The sequence below is a fragment of the Hordeum vulgare genome, chromosome 1H, assembly GCF_904849725.1.
Source record: "Hordeum vulgare subsp. vulgare chromosome 1H, MorexV3_pseudomolecules_assembly, whole genome shotgun sequence".
Taxonomy (NCBI): Eukaryota; Viridiplantae; Streptophyta; class Magnoliopsida; order Poales; family Poaceae; genus Hordeum; species Hordeum vulgare.
The window spans coordinates 151389850-151411535 of NC_058518.1; the positions used below are offsets into that span (position 1 = coordinate 151389850).

Sequence of the window (21686 nt, forward strand, 5' to 3'; positions counted from 1 at the left end):
ATGAGTCTTCATTCAATACAATTATAGCATGGACAATAAACTATTATCTTGATACAGGAATTATAATAATAACTATACATTTATTATTGCCTCTAGGGCATAATTCCAACAGGGGGGAGGGGAGCACCTGCACGTCGCGAACCGCAACCAGCGTCATGTTTCTCCCTCTTTTCCCCTCGAGCTGAGTCGCCGCCACCAACCGAGTTGGAGTTGAATCTCCGCCACCGGCATCTCCTCCCGGTTGTTGTCTCCCCCTTCATTTTGTTGATGTCGAGCCATTTACCCCATCTAAGCGGAATGGTCAGATTGATGAAAATGTTTTGATTGTTTTGGTTCAGATTTCAGTTAATTCTTGCTTTACTCGTTCTTTTTGTCCATGAAATGATCCAGATTCAGCTAAATGATTAAAATTAGAAGAGAAAAGTTCACAGGATAAATCTCAAACGCAACATACGAAACAACATCTATTATATATGACATCTCTCATGCATCCATATCATGGAGTCCACCAAACACCCATCTTAGCTCATCTTTGCATCAACTCAATCAGGCCAAGCTCACCCTAGATCCCTCATGCGATGCAATCTACAACCACCTGGGCAACTAAACACATCCTTAGAGACGGACCGAAATCCTCTCCGGCCGCACACGTGACATGGCCACTCGGACTCCCAACAACAGACACATTCCCTGGGAAAAAAAGACCTAGTACTACGTTCCCTGAAAAAGAAAAGAAAATCCAACATACACGTTGGTCCCACGCCAGCCTCCTCCCGATCCGAGGTGTGATGCTGATGGACGGAAAGCCAACCTTGCTGTACGTCACCACCGGGGAAGGCCTTCCTGCCTTCGCCTCTCGTCTCGACGCCTCCTCTCCTCCAAATCGAGAGGCCAGAGAGGCAGATAGAGAAACCTAGCCCCTTCAATGGAGGACTCGAACGGCGCCGAGATCAAGGCCCCGCCGCCAGTCCACCGGCGCCCGCCGCGCCCGCGTGGAGGCTGCTTCACCCCTGAGGGCTTCGTGGCCGCGCTTCGCCGCCGGCTCAGCTCCGGTGCCGCGGTGGCCGCGCGTGCCAGCTTCGCGGCGGACTCCGGCGACGAGTCCGGCCCCCCCGAGCCCTCCTCGTCGCACCGCCGCCGCGACTCAAGCGGGGACACCTCATCCGCCGCCGGCGCCGGGGACTTCACCGCGTTCAGCTTCCGCGCGGCTGCCCCAGTCCACCGGAAGGCGAAGGAGAGTCCCTTGAGCTCCGACGCCATCTTCAAGCAGGTGAGCTCCTCCCGCTCTGCCCCCCATTTCGTTAACAGACCCATCTTCGTTTAAATGCTTAGCTCTATCGGCTGCTCGATTTTGGTTATCTGTGTCTGGATTTCATTATGACTGTTATGTAACGATAATTCAGCCGTTTCCTTGTGATAAAAAGTTGTTGATCTTTTGGGTCGAATCTGACAGAAAAGAGAGCAACCTAGTTATTGATGCGTGCGAGAAGCACAAATCTAGTAAAGTGCACTTTTTTTTTTTTGCAGGGGGTGCACTATGATTGTTGGAAAGTTGCTCGCGGAACCACATGTTTTTTGTGGTTAGATAGTTGCATGATTTATGTCGGAATTACCATTTACGGTCTAAAGTTTGTTTGAGATGGTCACTGATATTTGTTTTTTGAGAAACACAATACATGCATAGACGCTCACATAGACACATGTACATTCATCCCAATGAAGGTACACACGCACGCCCTATACCTATGAGCACCTCTGAGAGATTGAGCCGGCAAATCTTGAGATGGTCACTGGTAGTTGTGGGTGTAATCACGTGTTTTCTTTTGCAGTGTGATATGTGGCCATAGTCGATAAGCATGATATATTAGTGCTCTAGATAACTCAGGTCGCACACTGAAATCCAACGGACAGAGCTATCCTTTTTGCTTATGATTTGTCCTTCGCCTTTTTTTTTTCTATTGCTTGTGCTTTTCCGTCAGAGCCACAGCTGCTAGAGTCATTGTTCTCTGATACTTTTCCTGTCATTTATAACAGAGTCATGCAGGCCTTTTCAATCTGTGCATTGTTGTTCTGGTTGCAGTGAACGGCAGGCTTATTATTGAGAACTTAATGAAGGTTCTTATCTGCCTTTTCTCATCTAGTAAATATGAACCATCCCCTTCACGTCTTCGTAGACATACCGTATTTATTTATCAGTCTTCTACTCCTGACGCTGTTTGCAGTATGGCTTATTAATACGAACTGGCTTTTGGTTCAACTCTAGATCATTGCGGGACTGGCCACTTCTAATGTGCTGGTAATATTCAGTTCTGCTATAGTCTATGCCATTGTGTTTGCTTAATGGTTTCAGTGAACTGACTGTGTTTACGATTTTCCTGTTCCAGCCTTAGTCTACCAGCCTTCCCCCTTGGTGCATTTTCAGTTGAAAAGTTGGCGTTCCGTAATGTTATTACTGATGCTGTAAGCCGGGACTCTCTTAACTATATATTGTGTATCTTACTTTACAGATATACTGTATTCTGATGAACAGCTTGAGTTGCTCATGTTTTGTGTAGATCTTGGGTTCTGTTGTTCTATCTAACATTTCTTCATATATTTCTTCATATTTTTGTACTCTTGCACAAACTAACACCAATGTTTTACTCATTCTTTTCAGGTGGCTACCTGTCTTCATATCATTCTTACAACAACTGAAATTGTATATCCAGTGCTTGTCATTCTTATGTAAGAACGTTCATCTTTTTGAATTTGTGGTGAACTATGTATTTCTGTGAAATAAGAGAGCTTCAGTTACATGCTAATAATGGACAAAGTGCATGCACACATATACCATATATCAGATCTGAATGATGTTTCTGGCTTCATCGTAGAATAGCATTTCATTCTTAACTCGCAAAGTTAAAGCTTTTGCAATAATAGGATATCATTGTTCTGCATTTTCCTGATACCACATGCTGCCACTTGGTTCAGGTGTGATTCTGCGGTTGTGTCTGGTTTTTTGTTGATGTTTATTGCTTGCATTGTTTGGCTGAAGCTCGTATCTTTTGCCCATACAAACCATGACATAAGGCAATTAACCATTAGTGGTAAGAAGGTATGTTTCCATCATTTTCCTTCCTTTTGTTTTGTGGGCTTCCATACTCTGTTGGATTGAGGTGGATTGGGCCACAGCCAACAAATAGGAGGTCCTGACACCTCCCTTATTTCACTTTCTTACGAATATATCTGAAATGTTTTCCAACATGATCATAGACCTATAGCTTATGGTACTTACTCCCTTGGCAATTTTGTATTTGCACTTCAACCGAGAGGCATGTCGAAAGTATTGGATTACCAAGGTTAAAAAAAAGCATTGGATTGCCCCTCTTTACTAGCCCACTTATTACTCTTGGGTGATTTGTTATTTTAGTAGTACTATAAATGCCCAAATCGAGGGCAGAGTCTGCAGTAGGATGGTGGTGGTGGTGGTGGTGTGTGTGTGTGGGTGGGGTCAGGCCGGGTGGGGTGGGGAATATAGAGAGGAAAAAGTTAGTTGTCTCAGAACAAATCACATGAACTGCTTCTCTAATGCTGGTCTACAGCTTGAAAATTCTTAGATCGTATGTTCTACCCACAGTTCTTAAATAAATTGCTATTTTAATGGATTAACTGTTCAGATCCTAAAATTTCCATGAAATGATCTGTTCTTCATTCTTATTCTTTGCTCTTCTGTGCAGCCTTTTGTTTTGGTGCTATCGCTATCTTATGTAGCTTTGTTTTGCTCGACAATAACATTCCATCTATTAGGTTGATTATGCACCCAGCACAGATGACATGGATAATTTACAAGCTCCAACTTTAGGGAGTCTAGTGTACTTCATGATGGCTCCAACACTGTGCTATCAGGTAGGTTTCTGATCATCCTGCATAGAGAGTTAACTGTAAATGATATTGCTAAGTGCTAACCCTGACTTCTAAAAGGTAGTTATTCTGATTGGATGTTTTAATGATTCCACAGCCATATTTCCATCATATTTGGTAGAGGAACCACCGCACATGTTTCTTATACTTCTATGGCCTGATATATCTTTTTCTTCTTTCATTTAAACAAAATTATGTCATTTCTGCTACTTATTTCAACAAGGTGGAGAATGTTGCCCTACAATAATTATGATGCAAATCTGAAGTTGACGTGCTTGTTAGCAAGCCACTTAGAAGATAGAATTGCAGTCCTTTGAGCCTCTTTGAGCCTCTTTTCGACTAGTTTTGATTCTATTTCTTGTATTTACATATTTATATAATACTCACCAACAACTCAATGTCTTGGGGGAACTGTCATATACAACGCTGACCTAGAGGTCTCGAGTCTGTATGCAGTTTTGTTGGTCAGTACTGATTGCCAGTTGACATTTATTTATTAGCGACAGTTATCGTTTAAATTTCAGTTCTCATTTCCATCTAGCTGCGAAAGGGGTTGTAGAAGGTTATTTGCTGTTGAAATGAACTAATTGTTGGTATTAATCATTCAGCCAAGCTATCCTCGAACTGCGAATGTTAGAAAGGGTTGGCTGATTCGTCAAATTATTCTGTACTTGATATTTACAGGTATTCAAGGCTTCATTATTGAGCAGGTAAGTCATTTATCTTTCTATGTCTTACGAAATACTCAACGCGGTTCTTAATCATCTATTGACATTTTGGAAATCGCAGTACATAAATCCAATCGTTGTGGACTCTCAACATCCATTGAAAGGAGGACTTCTGAATGCTGTAGAGACTGTTCTGAGGCTCTCATTACCAAATGTTTACTTATGGCTTTGCATGTTCTATTGCTTTTTCCATCTCTGGTAAATGCCCATTCATCAATCAAGTGGATAGTTAATTTCAGTACGTCAGAGGATGAAAGTCTATTTGTTTTTGAATTTGTTCTCCGGATTATCCGTCATATGGAAATCCTCTTAACACTCTCGGAATAATGCAGATTTACAGTATGAACTTGTATTGTTACACAGGTTAAATATACTTGCTGAGATTCTTCGTTTTGGTGACCGTGAATTCTACAAAGACTGGTGGAATGCAAAAACAATTGATGAGGTGAAATACAACAGTTTTTGAAGTTAGTATTGATTTTCTTCTCACTTAAGCATACCTAACGTGTGCATGATATTTGCTTCTGCTGCATGTGCTTCTGTACTCGGATGGTATTAGTATTGGAGAAAATGGAACATGGTATGCTAGTCTTTTCTCAACCAAGCTATTTTTTGCAAGCTACCTGTAAGCAAAGACAATATCTGTACATAAGCTTGCATCTTTCCAATGGAGTTATATCCTTTATCCTATTCAAAGGTCAAAGAAACAACATGAAAATATGTCAAGCTCAAAATGGAGCTGTTTTGATAAGAACAAATTTGATTGTTTTTTTTTTCTGTTATATTGCTTGCTGTTGGTCTGTTAATCTCTTTGTTCATTTTCCACTTTCATGGTTTTAATATGTATGATGTCCATGTTCACAGCCTGTGCATAAATGGATTGTTCGTCACATATATTTTCCTTGCATGCGAAGTGGTATATCGAAGGTAAATTGCAAGATGTTAAACTGCTATGCTGGCATGCCTTGTACATAGTTTATGTTTGCTCATTTGTGCTGTTTTTCTTGCAGGAAGTTGCTGTTTTTGTATCATTTTTTGTATCTGCTGTGCTCCATGAGGTAAACTTGCTCCCTTTGCCTTCCCTCACATAACCACACTAATTATCCAGCGCTCATTAACAACTTTTGTCACTTATTTGGTGGGTTACTTTTGTTCTCTGTTTGCTGTTCAATAAAGTAGCAACTTGGCCTGTTGTTAGTAAATCATGATACCTTTTAATTATTGTACACCAGCTATGTGTTGCTGTCCCCTGCCGAATTCTCAAGTTCTGGGCATTCTTAGGGATCATGCTGCAGGTATGCCAAAATTTATTGCTGCATCATACTCCCTCCGTTCCTAAATATAAGTAGTTTTAGAGATTTCATTAGAGGACTACATAGGGATGTACATAGACATATTTTAGAACGTAGATTCACTCATTTTGCTTCGTATGTAGACCACTAGTACAATCTCTAAAAAGACCTATATTTAGGAACGGAGGGAGTAGAATATTGTGCAAGATATGTTGTTAGTTTCTAACTTAAATTGTGGTCACTTTTGAGGATCATCCTATATATTGTCTCTTGTCTTATAGGTCATCCGGACCAACTTATTTATCTCAATATGCAAGCATGCCACCTCACCATATAATTATGAATGCGATAAGGCCCACCTCAACATGCAATCATGCATGGAAAAAGACCCACCACAACATTCAACCATGCATAGGAAAATGTTTTCACTTAATTGTTTTACCTATATTAAATAAATATTATTATAGCTATGAATAATAAAAATTAATAAGACATGTATTTTTAATTTTGATTCTCATGTTATGAATCCAAGTTTTCATCAACCAATTCCTGCAACAGCGCATGGGGTATCCTCTAGTTTGATACTCCCTCCATCCGGAAATACTTGTCATAAGAATAGATGTATCTAGATGTATTTTAGTTCTAGATACATCCTTTTTTATTCATTTTACTGACAAGTAATTCTGGACGGAGGGAGTAGTAAATAGTCTGTCCTGCTGTATCATCTATGACAATGAACTTTGCTTACATCATCTCCCTTGTTACCAGATCCCCCTTATCACATTGACATCATACCTCAAAAGCAAATTCAGAGATACAATGGTTAGTTATCTTTTCGTTGTTTCCTAGTAAAGGATTCTACTTTCTTGTAAACCAGTTCTAATTTATAGCCACCTTCAACAGGCCGGCAACATGATGTTTTGGTTCTTTTTCTGCATCTACGGTCAGCCTATGTGCGTTCTCCTGTACTACCATGATGTGATGAACAGGATTGGGAAGACAGAATAGAGCCACATCTTTTTTGTTCCACTCTGAACCAACGGATTCAGAGAAGCAATAATATGTACAACATGAAACCGCATAATTTCCACACTGCGGCGAAGTTTCTTGGGAAATCTAGTACTCCCTCCAATCCATATTACTTATCACTCAAATGAATGTGTCTATTACTTAAATATGACTAGATACTTCCCTAGGGAGTAGCTAATTCCAATATGTTTAGTCGTGGGTGATTATTGTACATGTACATAAGCTTCTGTTGTTTACATTGTACTTGTAAAAATCCTGCCAAGTTGCCCCCCCCCCCCCCCCCCCACACACACAAAATAACAACGGCGTGGCTATTTTTTGCCTTTGAAAATATTAATTTGGCTGGTAACGTTTTGCGTGAATCTATTTGAAATTTTCATTTTTTTAACAAGAAATTTTGTTAGAACAACCCAAAACTGTTACATTAACTAGCTACGCTACTTGTCTGCGTTGCAATAGGGGTCTATCAATTTTGTCCTTGCACCAACTATTTCGGCCTCTCCAATCTAATCTACCACCTATGTCAATGGCAACCTAGTTTAGGTCTAGCAAAAGCAGAAGTGGACGACTCGGAGCGCCCCGAGTAGCCCCGTGGCAAGCCACTGTGGGATGGACAACCAAGACAGGGCTTAGGCCAGGGTTCTTCTATCTGAGAAGCTCGAGGAGGAAGAAGCACTGTTACTATTAAAGAGGTTTGTACTTCTTGTTCTAGTTATCTGGAGTTGTGCTCTAAGCCTTCATTTTGTTTTTTCAACCTCTTTATACGGATCTGGTCCTCCTCTTCTATGAGACAAATGGATACCATTGTCGCTGTTTACGGCTATGAGTCCCACATTAAATGTGATGATATTCATCTACCTAGCCCATGTTGGTAGGTGAAATGGATTGATATCTTTTCGAAGTAGGAATGTTGTCACTCTTTTTTACTGTCCTCGATCAAAAAGATGGGCAGTGTGCCACTCTTCTAGTAAGAAGAGGAGTGCTAGATCGCCTCGGTCTTCACCTACACCTTGTAGCATTGCCGTCCTCGTGTGAAGTTGTCCTGCGTCGCTGTAGGTTATGGCAGGGATAGCTGTCATGCGTGTAGGCTAGCCCCTGAAAGGGTTGTCGGGTCGACGTCGCGAGAGAAGCAGTTGTTAGGGTGATGATACGAATGAGGCGGTTGACAGGGAGAGACACACAATCAAAGGCATGCGCATCACAGATGGCTGTGTATATGGGTTGCCGGGAACAGGATCCCGACGACCAATACTTAGCCGCTCCTGTGGAGGTAGAATCCTTCTTTTGCAACCTCTTCCTTGACATTGTTGATGGTGTCCTTGCCTATAATTATCATCTGGTGCACCTAGTAGCACATTTATGACTCATGCTTGGCGGGTATGTGAGACCCCGGTTCTCACTAGGCCAACACATGCGGGAGGAAGGTTTTAGGCTGGTTGTAATGAAGAGTATCATATATTAATTTCATGCATATGATACTAGTGTATGATATTACACCTGTAATGCATACTATCATACAATAGATCATTTATTGTCATGCATGATACATAGTAGCACAACATTTAATATGATACGGTATCATGATATGATACTTAACCCTTTATTTATTTATTTAATTTTATGCCACCTCATCAAAATTGCCTAGTTGGCATACATGATACTACCTATGATACTTTCATTACGACCAGCCTTATAGAATGAGGGCAAGGGGTTGGTTGGAGAAATTCAACGGAGGCCGCGCTATATTTGCAAAAAACAAATCTATAGCGCTCGCAGCCGCTTCGAACGCATCAACGGAGGCGCAAAAAACGCGCACGCTATAAACGGTCCAACGCGCGCGGTGAAACGGCATCACGCACCCCAAATTTCGTGCGCCCGCTACCGCGCGCTGGACAATCGAGTGCTCGCGCTGCCACTCCGCTCCCACCCCACACCGCCGCGCCTTCGTCCCGCCCGCGCCATCGCTGTCGAAACCGCCCGATGGACAGCCGCGCCGACATCCCCCTCACCCCCTTCTACGTGCGTGGTCCCTCCGCCGTCGCTGCCGCTGCAAGCGCCGGCGCAAACCCTAGCCCGACGAGCTTAGAGCTCGTCTCTACCGGAACTCCTTCGAGCATCAGTCTCGTGTGCAGCCTTTACATGGCGCCACGAGTGACGCCGGCGGTTGGCGGTTGAAGCCGTTGAAGATATTGCCACATGTCTTCCAGTGTGCCTCCTCATATACCTTCGCATGAAGCCGCTGAAGATATTGCCAACACCTACTGAGCTCCACATGATGATGCGGCGCGCGTCAATGAAGATGAGGAGAAGGAAGAATCGTCTTCGGATGAGGATGAAGAAATGGAGGAAGAGGAGGACGAAGATGAGGATGAGGCATGATTGTTGTGTGCCATTTCTATATGTGAACTTTTTTTTATTTCATGATGAACTTGGTTGGATGATTTTGCACTTGGTTGGATGATGTGGCATGATTGTTGATGTGCCGTGAAATTAAACTATGTTGTGTCTTTTTATTTATGTTTGAAATATCCATATCTATCTTCATAAAAATTGAACAAAGTGCAAAGTGCCGGCTCCTCGTGTGCGCTGAGTCTTAGTGCGTCCGTTAAAACGGCTCGCGCACGTTATACTTTGGCGCGGTAGCCGGAGCAAGATGGATAATGGAACGATGAGGCATATAACCACAAATAAATTTTAATGTCAGAACATATGTTTAAGATTTCATAAAGAAAATCGACTTTTCAACTGTCTATCATGATAAGTTTTGCCCAATTCTAATGAAGGAGGGGCGCTCACGCCTACACGACTTTGGCTCACTCTAATGCACTGAAAAGAAAATGAAATCGGCTAACGTAGCGTTTTTCAGATTCAGTGCTGACCTAGCTGTAAAGAATCACTGCCCCCGTGGAGGTAAAAATGGACAGGTTGTTATTTCGAGTCTCTGATGTGCTACGCAAAAACAGGATTGTTTACTGCAATCTGCTCCTCTTGAAGTCTGGGAGCGTGAGTGACACGGTCCGAGGCTGGAACCCGACTGACGCGAGCCTCGGCGACAGTATCATCCCCGGGCTGGGGCGCGGCGAGGGCACCGGGTCCCTCTTCCTCGACGGCGAGCCGGCGAGCCTGGGCGAGAGGTTGACGTGCTCGAGGGCCCTGGACTGGAGGTCCTGCGGGTAGTCGCGCACGCACCGGATGCGTGGACCGGTGCCCGTCGACCACCGGCACGTCTGATGGTTCTTGCCATGATCGACGCTTGCCGGCGGCCGCTGCACCTCTTCTTCTTCTCCTCCTCCTTCGGTGTCGGTGGTGTGGGAGTCCACCGGAGTGCCAGCATCTTCCTCAGCATCGCTCATGTCACCGTGGTCTGTCTCGACGGCGAGGACGCCGTCTATCTCAACTTCGGCTAGATCTTCAGTAGCGTCATTGTTATGCTCAACATGTTCAAGCTGAGTGTCAGATTTGCTCGGCAACGGGTACTCGTCATGTTTGTCGATGGCAGATTTCTGAAACAAACCACAGAAATCACGCGTCATTTTCTACGGTTCTGATGATTTACTTGCAGTAGTAAAACTCTTGTAAGAAAATCATCTATCTCGTGGTATGGATATGGTCTCGTATTTACCTTGACATCGGTGAGGCTAACGTCATTCTCCTGAAGGAAGCGAATGAAATCTCTGAAGTTCTCTTCCGTCGGAAGGTAGTGGCCACTGTATGGCCATACTGCCTGAAGAAATAGAGCACCGTCAGGTATTTGGAGAAGAAAATAACTACTAGTGATATTAATTCCTAGTCCTGTTTGATAGGTAGTACTCCCTCTGTATACCTAAATAATTGCAGTTGGGGTACAATTATTTAGGTACAGAGGGAGTATTTCTTATGGTTACATGAACATACCTTGAGAATTCCATCTTTGACCACCAATCGTCCAGCACATGTTATGGCTCCACCAGCTAGGAAACTGGAATGCTGAAACGATCCTTTCTTCTTCTGCACATTGTGAAGGCCAAAACCGAAGAAAACGTCAGAATCAACGCAGCGAATTGTATCTTTGACTACAAATTGTGTACATACGGGAGGTGGTGTGTAGAGAAAAAGAGCATTTACCTGGCCAACATAGAATGCCTTTGTGGTGCTGAGGACAAAAATCCACTTGGAGTCATCCGAAGTCTGCACAAGAACCCCAGTTTGTTTGAAGATAAGTTTGCCACCCTCAATAGCGACTTCATAGTGTTGCCTCTCTTGCTGTTATTGAGAAGGTGAGAAAAAGAGGATCAGATGGTATTCTCAATTATTCAACATTGTGAATTACAGTATCTCTTGATATCACTTAGATTGATGCGGTACGTACTGGTCCAAGGTACTTGACGCACTGCCCCTGAAGTTTAGTCCTAGGGCAATTCTCAAGATTTATTTCTTTGCCCTCCCCAATGTCTAACCTGTTGACCATGTTAAACAGTTAGCATATTATATTGTTCTAGTACTAGGTTCCCAAATTTGCGCGAATTTAAAGCCTAGACAGTAGGTACTGTATATTAAGCTCAGCTTACTTACCAATAGAAAAAGGGCTCCGTACTCTCACTCCTGGACCAGACATCATAATAGATATGCAAATTGTGCCCATATCGATGCCTTGGGTCAATCTGTCCGAAGGCATAAAATGGCAACATTAGTAGTAATAAACAATCTGCAACAATCTCAGTGGACAGTAGGACACTACCTACTGATCTTAGTTTAGTGCTAGAGTTTAAGTAGCATGTGACTTACAGCTTCGAGCCAGTGCTGCAATGCCAGCTTCTGAGCCTTCCCATTCTTAGATAACCCCTTGCCAACCTAAACCAACGAAAAAGATCGCGTCATTCAACTGCAAGTTTGATCAAAATACAAGGCACCAGGTAGACGGTTTGATGAATCAATGAATGTTAGTCACCTTAGCGGCTCTTGTCCTTGCCCTCGCCCACCGCGACGCCGCCGTTTCGGGCTTTCCGCCGTTGAAGAACGATATCGAGCTGTGCTTCAGTGATGCAAAGTCCAGTGCTTTCCACCTGCGATAAGAATCAAAACTTCTATAACTTTCTGAATGTTAACTAGCTGTCCCAGTGCTCAAGGTCAAGGACCGAAGAAACTGATACATACCATAGCTCCTCTACGACGACTGCGCAGTCGGCGAGGTTTCGCCTGGTCCGGTAACTCTTGTAAACCTTTTGAAGTTTGACGGCTGCAGCATCAAGCTCACATTTGGGGCTGGACGATACATTGGGGCTCGATGCGTCAGAGTTGCGTCGGTCTTGGATGCCATTTATCAGGCTCTGTTTGCTCTTATTCTGAACTGAACCTGTGGATTTCTCTCCTCCTTGCCACTGTTTGAAGCTCACAGAGCGCACCAGTGTGGCCTTGGAGAAGAGATGTTTCTTGTTCCGTTCATCCCGAGGAGAGGGGATTTTGTTCACCATGTCGGTTTTGTGTGTCCTCGGACTGGAGATCTCCGTGCCAACAACTTCAGACCGCGCGCGACGGTACAATCCAATAAACTGAACCTTCTCCTCAAAAATTGGGAGAATCTGAATTAGTTTCATGTGAAACGGTGATTTTGAGCAACTTGGAAGAGAACTGAAAAGAACAAATCTGCTCTTGTGACATGGTCAACGGTCAGACAAGAATAAAGCACTAACAACAACCAGCTACCAGCCGGCTGAAATGACCCCAGACTTTCAGGATCTCCACAGCAACAACAAGATGAGTTCATAAGTGCATTCGTGACCTAAACGAACTGAGACCAATACTTGAGCTCTTGAATCCATCTTTAGAACAAAACCAACTAGACTTCAAGTGGCAAAACACCTATAGAACTCACAGTCAAAATAAATAATCCTGCCACGGAACCTCATGTTGGACCGATTCCAGTCCCCAGCAAGAACACGAACCAAGAAGAGGACCGGGTCAACTTCTAAGCAATCAAAGCAAGAACTCCATGATCCTCACCTGTGGTCTCGGCGCAGCAACCCAAGAACTGGAGTCTTCCCCGGAGGCGACAGGAATCGCGGAAGGCGTCGAGGGGTGGGAGAGAAATCTTATATGTGGTAATCCGTCGAATGTCGATGTGCACCGTACCTCAGGGGAGCTTACGCTCCCTCTTATATATATGTACCGAAACCTTGGACTGGCCCCAGAGACGTCAGTTTTGTATTCGAGGGTTCATGGCTGGGCAATTTTGTTGCCCAAGCAAGCTAAGACTTCGGTCACTGCTGAAGTATGCACAAGAGGCTGCTGGCTTTCAACTCGCTGGACGTTCTTTCAGTTTACACCCTGCCATACGTCTCTTCTCCAGACAGGTCCTGAGCGGTCATCCTTTTTATTGGGTTGGTCTTGGTCGTCTGTGTGTGGTTGGGGGGAGGGGGGCGTTATGTCTTCCTTCCTGAAGGCCCTACGTTGTCCAAACTATGTTTCTTATGAGCAGTGCTATAGTACTAGGTAAGATAGCTTTCCTTCGGATTTTTGAAGGATGGATCAAATCATCGATTCGGTCGCATCATTTTGTAAATCAGCACCATTCATAGTACGCATCGTACAAATTTCGTACGTGCACTGTCATGTGCAGAGTAGTTTCGTTTTTTTTCATTTGTGTTTCTAAAGGTAAATTCTTATTTGTATATTTTACATGTAGTTTTGTAGGATATTTTAACAAAATGTGAAACTTATACCTTGACAAAAATGACACATTCTATGGCACGATCATCCTTCAAGCATTCATAGGTCTTCTTAGCCCTACGGAACCTTGACAACTTAGCTTGTAACCCATGTCATGAGAAGATTGTATGTATATGAAAATAGGGATGCCTGTTTATAAATGTGTTAGGCTTTCTTATGGAAAAGGCCCATGTATTAACCGCTGGATATAAATTAGGATCCTTATGCTTACTTATGCTTACATGTCCAACGAAAAAGGGATATATTAAACATTAAGATGGCTTCGGTCCAGTTTGTGAATAATGAATTTCTAAAAGGGTTGGACGCACTTTGCTGCGATGTTGATGTTTTTTGGATTCCTATAATTTTTGTACTCAATCTATTTTAAAATGTAAGGTGTATTGATTTTTTGAAAAGTCGAACCTCTTTAAATTTGCTTACATTTTTGTTGAAATATCTCAGTATCCATAATATCAAATTGGATTCTTAGATTCATCATGAAATGAATTTTCATATTTTATTATTGGCTAACTTCCAGTCGACCGGAAGTTAGGGACAAATCCGCACAACTCGTTCCTACATGATTGCTCTCATCCCATGCTCGCTTGCACTGATTTTTTTCCTTCTCTCAAAAACCGTAGTGAATCGCTAGTGGATTTTTCTGGTTTTTCGCTGCATAACATGCAATAATTATTGAACCTAATAACCAACTAAGCCACCTTTTGATATCTATTGTAGATAAGCAATGTTATTTGAACCTTTTTTTTATTTCTTTCATATCAGAAAAAATAATAAAGATTGGCTTGATAACTTTGGCATGACGAACGTGATAAATATAGTATGAGTAACATAATAACTATACCATGATAAGATTGATAACTACAGTACGAGAAGGTTAAAGCATGTGGCAGTATGATAATTTAACACAAAAAATACCGGTTACATGTTTCAAAACCTTTTTCCCCTTGGATGAAAGATACCATGGTGTTTAAACGTAAGATATTAGGTCTGTGATGCATAAAATTGTCATAAATTTACATGAAAGTTATCGGAGGAGTTATATTTCAATGTTTTTTTTCCTTGAAATCAAAGTTAACATGGTGGTTGAACATAAGTTATGAGGTCCTCGGTGCATAAATGACCATACTATTTATATAGAAATTACCAGGGCATGTTTCAGTAACATTTTTCTCATGGGTAAAAAAGTTATCAATGTGTTTTATGTAAGTTATCGGATGTCTGGTGCGTAAATTATCATGCTATTTGCACTAGGTTATCAGGGGATATTTTAATAACTTTTTGCCCAAGATGAAAAGTTATGAGTGTGTTTGTATGTAAATTGTGAGGTTAGTTGTACGTAAGTTATCATCTTATTTACACAGAAGTTACCGGGGTATATTTCAACAACCTTTTCACCTCGGATGGTAAAAAAAGGTATTTTATTTGAACTTGTTTGGAGCCAAGTAGTGGGTGGGTTGGCTAGTGTCTTAAGATCTCAATATTGAAGTCTCAAGTTCAATTTCAGCTTTAACATGATTTTTAGGCTATAAAACTACAAGTATGGAAACTGGTAGCACCGAGATCTGTTTTCAACATCTTTTTCTCCTAATCAAAAAGTTATCACGGTGTTTGTGTGTTAGCTATCAGATTTTTGATGTGTATATCACCATGCTACTAACATAGAAGTTATCGCGGGTATGTCTTCAACAATTTTTTTTCACGTAAGTCATCGTGGTGTTTGTACATAAGTATCATGTCTATGGTGCTTATAATGAACTGATATTTGCACAAAATTTGATGGGGTTATGTTTTCAACAACCTTTTTTCCCGGGTTAAAATGTTCATGACGTTTGTGACTAAGTTATCAGATCCGTGATGTGTATATTATCATGCTATTTATATAGAACTTATCACGGATGCATCTTTAACAACTTTTTTCCTCAGGTAGAAGTTGTCGTGGTGTTTGTACCAAAGTTTAAGGTCTACTGGGCGTACAATGCACCGATATTTGCACAAAAGTTTACCGAGGTTGTGTTTTCAACAACTTATTTTTCTGGGTCAAAGTTATCACGATGTTTGTACCTAAGTTATCAGGTCTCTAGTGTGTATATTATCATGCTATTTAGATAGAAGTTATCACGAGTGTGTCTTTAACAACTTTTTTCCACGGGTAAAAGTTATTGTGGTGTTTGTTCCTAGGTTATCAGGTCGGCGGTGCGTATATTACCATGCCATTTTGCACATAAGTTGAAAAAGGAATGAATAAAAGTAGCCAAAAAATCTTTAAAATAGCCACGTTGCATGGTTCATAACCGGTGACCAAATCTAGAAAAAATCGAAAAGCAAATCCCGCTTGCTCCATAAAATGCACTAACAACACTTGTGGAAATAAAAATATCCTAACTGTATCTAAGCACTAGCGAGGCATTAACCGAGATGGCTAGCAAGAGTAAGATTAAACCACTAGATACAAGGTTTGATTTCTGTTGTTCTCTTTTTTTGCGAGAAAAATCAATTGCGAAAAAAACAAAGAAACAGAACCGGACGTATTACGGTTTTCAGCAGAAAGAAATAAAAATTGATACTAAAACGAATCGAGAGATCGCGCGGGAGAAGCGGATCGAACAATTGTCGGATTGTGCGAACCTGTCGCTAACGTCCGGTCGACTAGACGTTAGCTTATCGATATTTTGCTTATGAACTTGATCAAAGTTAAATAAATTGATTTCTCAATAAACTAACACATCTTAATCTTTAAAACTGAGTGAGTATAGGTTTGATTAGTGAGGAAGATGATGGAGTGTATTTACTTTTTTATTCAAATAATGCTGTGTTCTGGTGGGTTTTCGTGGTGTGATTTTGTGATATGTTAGTCAACATATACATATGTTGGAAAGATTTCTGAGTCGGTGGCTGTTGTACTATGTTGATGCTAGAGTATTGCATGTTGACACTATTTTTTCTAAGTGATGAGAGAGTGCCTATGATTTATAGTAAGTTTTGATAGGCCGGTTGCTTTCAATCGACTTGGAAAATTGTTGATCCAGCAAAAATCATGAGGGAAGTCCAATATTTAATTTCTTAACAAAAGAAGAGAATATAATGAATAAAAGTAACTGAGTGAGATATTGTTGACCCGATCAAAATCGATGACCAAATTTCAAATTGATGACCTCAACTGAATGAGAGGCCTTCAATTGTAGGGAGCTTAGTGATATAGTATATGTCTTATTAAATTTATTTTGCAAATTGATATGATGGTCCTACAAACAAACAATATTACAACTGAACTTACGTGCAAGAAAACCATACAGTTAGATACCTCTATAACATGGTACTCCCTTCCTTTATTTTTTTTGTCTTAGATTTGTTTAGAAATGAATGTATCTAAATACTAAAACATGACTAGATACATTCATATGTAGACAAATCTTAGACAAGAATTTTGAAACGGCGGAAGTACCTCGCAAAGAACACACATCATTTTTTTATCCACTGTATACCTTTAAGTTTCAGCTTCTAACACTTAGACAAGAAACATATAGCCCATCAATCACACGCCGTCCTCACAAGCAGCCGTGGAGATAACAAAACAAAACATACCGTTTTATCATTTAAAAAAAATAACATTTAATTTCCCAAATGTTACATGCTGAATCGGTTACTCTACATATTTTTATTATGACAAAGAAGACACGTCTATGCGTAAACAATTTAATAGAACCGAACAAAATGCAAGGAAAGGGTTCTTTCTACAAATGCAAATTTCAATATAATACATAATCACATTTTCATGAAATTAAAATTTACAAATTCAGTATACCCCCTCCTAAAATTTGAGGTGTCTTCATAGTTTTTGATATCAAACATTCCTATGTTTGTCCAAAGTTTATTTAAAAAATATCAACACCTACAATAACAAATAAATAAAATATAAAAATATATTTCATGGTGGATATAATGATAATGTGAATATTGATTTTTTTATATAAACTTAGATAAACATAGAGAAGTTTCATTTTTTTCAAAAAAAATATACACCATATACTTTAGAATAGAGGGAGTATGCTGAGTAGTGAGTTCCCACATGGCAAGGGTACTTTCTTTTTTACCTCTGAGACCGTTGAACAATTCTTTTATGGTGATTTTCATTAAACAAACGTGTATGTAGTTATGTACAAAAGAAAACAGAAAAAGAAGTATCACTACATCATCTATCCCACTCAAGTTTTTCCCAACATGAAAACACAAATTATAACAGTCTAGTTCAAATCAGTTAGGAGAGTCTATCTACTGATCCACGCAATCAAAATTCTTTGCTTCGGTCCGATGCTTGACCAGCACTAAATCCTATTTCAAGCCATACTTTCAAGAGACTAGTTCTGGGACCTTACTTTTGAAAATTCCTATTTTTGCATCTAGATGTTTTAGAGCATCTATGTCTCAAACCCCGCTCATATGTCCGCCCAATCACTGACCGATCAAACAAACCTGACTTAGATGGAGGCCTCAAACCGGCCTTAAATGCTCAGGCTGACCGTCATCCCCTTATATCCAGCCTAAATATGAGGTGGATATAAGGAGACCCGGACGCAACCCGACGCGTCCGTCATATCGGACCCGACCCATGATGGCCCATCTGACCCAACATAAATTTGTCCCTATCGGCTCCCCGGATCAAATCCTAACCAATCCACTCAACTCTGTCATCCAAGCTCCCATCAGGCGATCTCAGACCTTTTCTGGCATGACATTCAGCGGATCTGAGTCCTGCACCTCAAGATCCATCAAGCTCGAACTCATGCCATGCAGCCCCGAGGAGAAGATGACTGTCTGACTTGCGTTCTGCCGCACCCGGGAGGAAGCCGCCCGATGGAAGCTAGCGCTCAAACTCCTTCCATCGGCAATCCATTGCGTCCCCTCAAATGACGCATGGATCTATCGTGAGGTGTGTTGCCGCTGCCTCACCGGAGGTGGTACGATCCGACTGGCGTTTGGTTTGTTCTAAGAATATTGTACAGAGTAATTCAACACATAATAGTACATTCAAAGAAGAATCCAAATTATTCAATAACTGGAATTCTCTTCTGATAAATCAATTTAAATTGCGCTTATATCCATCATTGTAGGACTTGGGTTCAATCTTTTCCCTAATCCTCTGAAAAGTAGGTTAGTAACATCCCAATGTGTAAATGTTGTGACAGGGGCAGGGCCGGTCAAATCGTTTACATGTACATAAACTATTTGAATCGAAGTTATATACCCCGAACTCATTGGTGGACGTGCCATCCCTTCGTTGACGTGTCGACGCGGTGGGAACACATGGGCGTCACCAAACACAATGGCACGTCGTGCCTGTTGTACGAGGCAGCGGGAGACGGCGGCAACTCTGGTAGCGGTGGACGTTTGTAGGAGTAGTCCCATTCTCCTGCACCCCACGTGGTGCACCAGTTCAGGGCCGCAACGGCGTCGTGGTGGACGTCAGCTCCTCCTTCTTTTATGAATCCATCATCAATCTTATGTCCACTGACACCTTCAAGGTTGCGGGCTCCGATAAAAAAGAGTAAGGCATGGGAGACGGCGCCGCCTCAAGTCCCGTGAGCTGTCGCGTGTCCCATGTCCTACTCTACCTCGCCAGCGACCGGACCAACACTCCAAGGGGCATAGTCGGCTGCCGGACGTGGGCATGACGGAGCCAAACGAGCTCCACTTAACATTAGGTTTATATTGCATGTAATAGTGTGGATTTGTGGTATCCAGTAGTGGAATCGATTATTTAAAATGTTATCATTCATTGTCGTGCATGTAAACGTTTTCATGGGCATTTGAGGGATCAAATTTGCTGTATGGGCTGTAGATGCTCTTTTTTTAGAAAAGGAGGATGACCCCCGGTCTCTGCATCTGGGAGATGCATGCGACCATTTTATTGATTATTCCCGAGGACCTTACAAAGTAGTACAACAATATGTCTGAATCCTCCTTCTTGGCAACATTTGCCGCTACTCCTATCCATATAATGAAGGGGTGCAAGCTGAGTCAAATACCCAGACCTCTCACCTAAGCCTAACATCTAAAGCCGGAGGCCCCGATCGAGCCACATACCGGGTCAGGGGCACAAACCGGTCTGACGCACTCACATGTGTCGTCGCCACCATCTTCCACTGGTTCATCTTCAGAGCAGATTGCGGTACCAGCCTTGGCAGGTGCCTCCGCCATCAACGCCACCATGACGCTGAACGACGACCTTCACCTACGCGAGTCCATCTCCAAGCAGCGGACCTAGATCCATGCTAGGATAGGGCCGCACCACCGCCGTTGCCCACCACCACAAGCACCACCCAGCCCCAAGGTTCCCAAAGCGGTGTCTTCAAGAAGGGAACGACGCCATGAGCGCCGCCGCCGCCCAACAAAGTTAGGGCTTTCGCCCGGGAGACCTAGGGGAAGGGGAAATGAGGGGATCAATCCATACCGACGCCTCCAAGAAGGGGAACGACGCCCTCACGCGTCGCCGGTGACGCGGCCGACCAGGGATTTCGCCCGAAATAGATCCCCGTCACCAGCAGTGCCTCCTGTACAGAACCGGCGACCCAAGGAAGCGCGACCCGACCAGGCTAGCCCGCACGGCGAACATGGGAGGAGGGGATGCTCCAGATCGCGCACACCGACCACCGCAAAAGCCGTCGCCGGCCGCCAACGACCACTGGATCCCGCCGCCCGCGCGGCTCGGACGATAGATCCACCGCCCGCACGGCTGCTAGCTTGCCGTGCCTCATCAATGGAGCTGCCGCTCCAGATCCAGAGTTCCCCACGCAGAGGCAGGGCAGCCAAGGCCCCGCCGCCACGATCCATGGCGCCCCGGGCTTGCCCGACGGTTGCCTCACGCGGCGGCGAGGAAGGGAGGAGGAGGAAGTTGGGCGGCTAGGGTTGGGAGGGGGAGGGAGTCCATTGCTAGGCATGTGTACCTGTTTAGGTACCTCAAGCATGAATACTTCCTCCATCATGGTTTATTAGGCCCCTCATATTTTGACTAAAACTTTGATAGTAAAAGTAGTAAGTAATAAAATATAAGGTATATGTCATGAAAACTATACACAACAAATTTCTTCGAAATACAACCAATGATATTTGTAGTATATATTTTATATTTTATTTGTTACATTTATGATCGAAATTTTATCCAAAATACAAATGTGTCAATAAACCTTGGTAGTCTCCGTCCTCCTTTAGTCAATTAAAATAAAATTTTACAAAGTACCACCCTGGCGCGAAGAAAAATTAAAGCCGCCTTCTCCGTCCAGCTTTACAAATAGCACCAGATGGTGGAGATGCATGTATCCGGACCAAGCAATCGCGGAGCGGAGCTGGACTGGAAGCATTCAACACCAATATACTCGGAGCGGCACGCGCAGTGTCATGCGTTCATGCACCGGCACCAAGACACCAACTGAACTGAAAGAGAGGATGGACTCCCACGTACTGACGTGGGCAAGGAGATGAAGAATGCGAATGGATGGGGAAATGGGCCGGTGGTTGGCAGCGCGTGGCGTGAAAGCAGCCGACGAACGGGTCCCGGCGTTAGACCGGGATAGTCAAGGCCTTTGATCCGCGACCTCCACGGCAACTTTTTTCTTCATTCAAAAAGATTCATATCTATTACAAAAGTTTATTTATAAGAATCTTTTCTGAAAGATCCAGCAATTATCGGCTTCAATTATACTTCCTGGGTCTTAAAATAAATGACGTAATTTTGCACTAATTTTAATACAAAGTTAATGTAAAGTTGCGTCACTTATTTTGAGACACTGTCACAACTTTGTACTTGTTAAATTATGATGCAAATTCTACTGTATTGGACTAGACGTAGTACAAACGGTGTGGGCCTTTGCGTTGGTACCGATGCGTACGAGTACAACTCGTTTACTTGTCCTCCAAGGACTCTCATGTATTGCCCCTCATATATACTTCATGTAGTCGCACCTAAAGACGGCCTGTCGTCTCGTGCTTGTAATACTCCTCCTCATAGTGATTGCGCCTTCGTGCGTCCGTGGTTTTC

The 21686-nt window shown here is 42.7% G+C and overlaps 2 protein-coding genes across 6 annotated transcripts; one reads left to right on the forward strand and one right to left on the reverse strand.

Moving 5' to 3' along the window:
* Positions 1-794: 794 nt before the first annotated feature.
* Positions 795-15734, forward strand: LOC123427522 (diacylglycerol O-acyltransferase 1-1-like). Of its 5 annotated transcripts, none has more exons than XM_045111603.1 (18): positions 795-1270; positions 2035-2115; positions 2223-2296; positions 2385-2460; positions 2657-2724; positions 2971-3094; positions 3787-3885; positions 4509-4610; positions 4690-4826; positions 4992-5073; positions 5188-5208; positions 5493-5555; positions 5639-5686; positions 5861-5923; positions 6689-6742; positions 6824-6873; positions 7493-7641; positions 15578-15734. In XM_045111603.1, the coding sequence occupies exons 1-17, from the start codon at positions 926-928 to the stop codon at positions 7635-7637; spliced, it is 1632 nt and encodes a 543-aa protein (XP_044967538.1). In that variant the 5' UTR covers positions 795-925; the 3' UTR covers positions 7638-7641; positions 15578-15734. The 5 variants fall into 5 exon arrangements, with proteins under 5 accessions (XP_044967538.1, XP_044967547.1, XP_044967532.1 ...); XM_045111612.1 differs by lacking the exon at positions 15578-15734 and adding an exon at positions 9913-10576; XM_045111597.1 differs by lacking the exon at positions 15578-15734 and having other exon boundaries at positions 7493-7850.
* Positions 9352-13049, reverse strand: LOC123427556 (IQ domain-containing protein IQM1-like). Its single transcript, XM_045111638.1, has 10 exons — positions 12929-13049; positions 12083-12483; positions 11877-11991; positions 11714-11779; positions 11501-11589; positions 11298-11385; positions 11054-11191; positions 10844-10936; positions 10572-10673; positions 9352-10452 (listed from the first exon to the last, which is right to left on the reverse strand). Exons 2-10 carry the CDS (start codon positions 12397-12399, stop codon positions 9919-9921), a joined length of 1542 nt encoding a protein of 513 aa, XP_044967573.1. The 5' UTR covers positions 12400-12483; positions 12929-13049; the 3' UTR covers positions 9352-9918.
* Positions 15735-21686: the final 5952 nt, after the last annotated feature.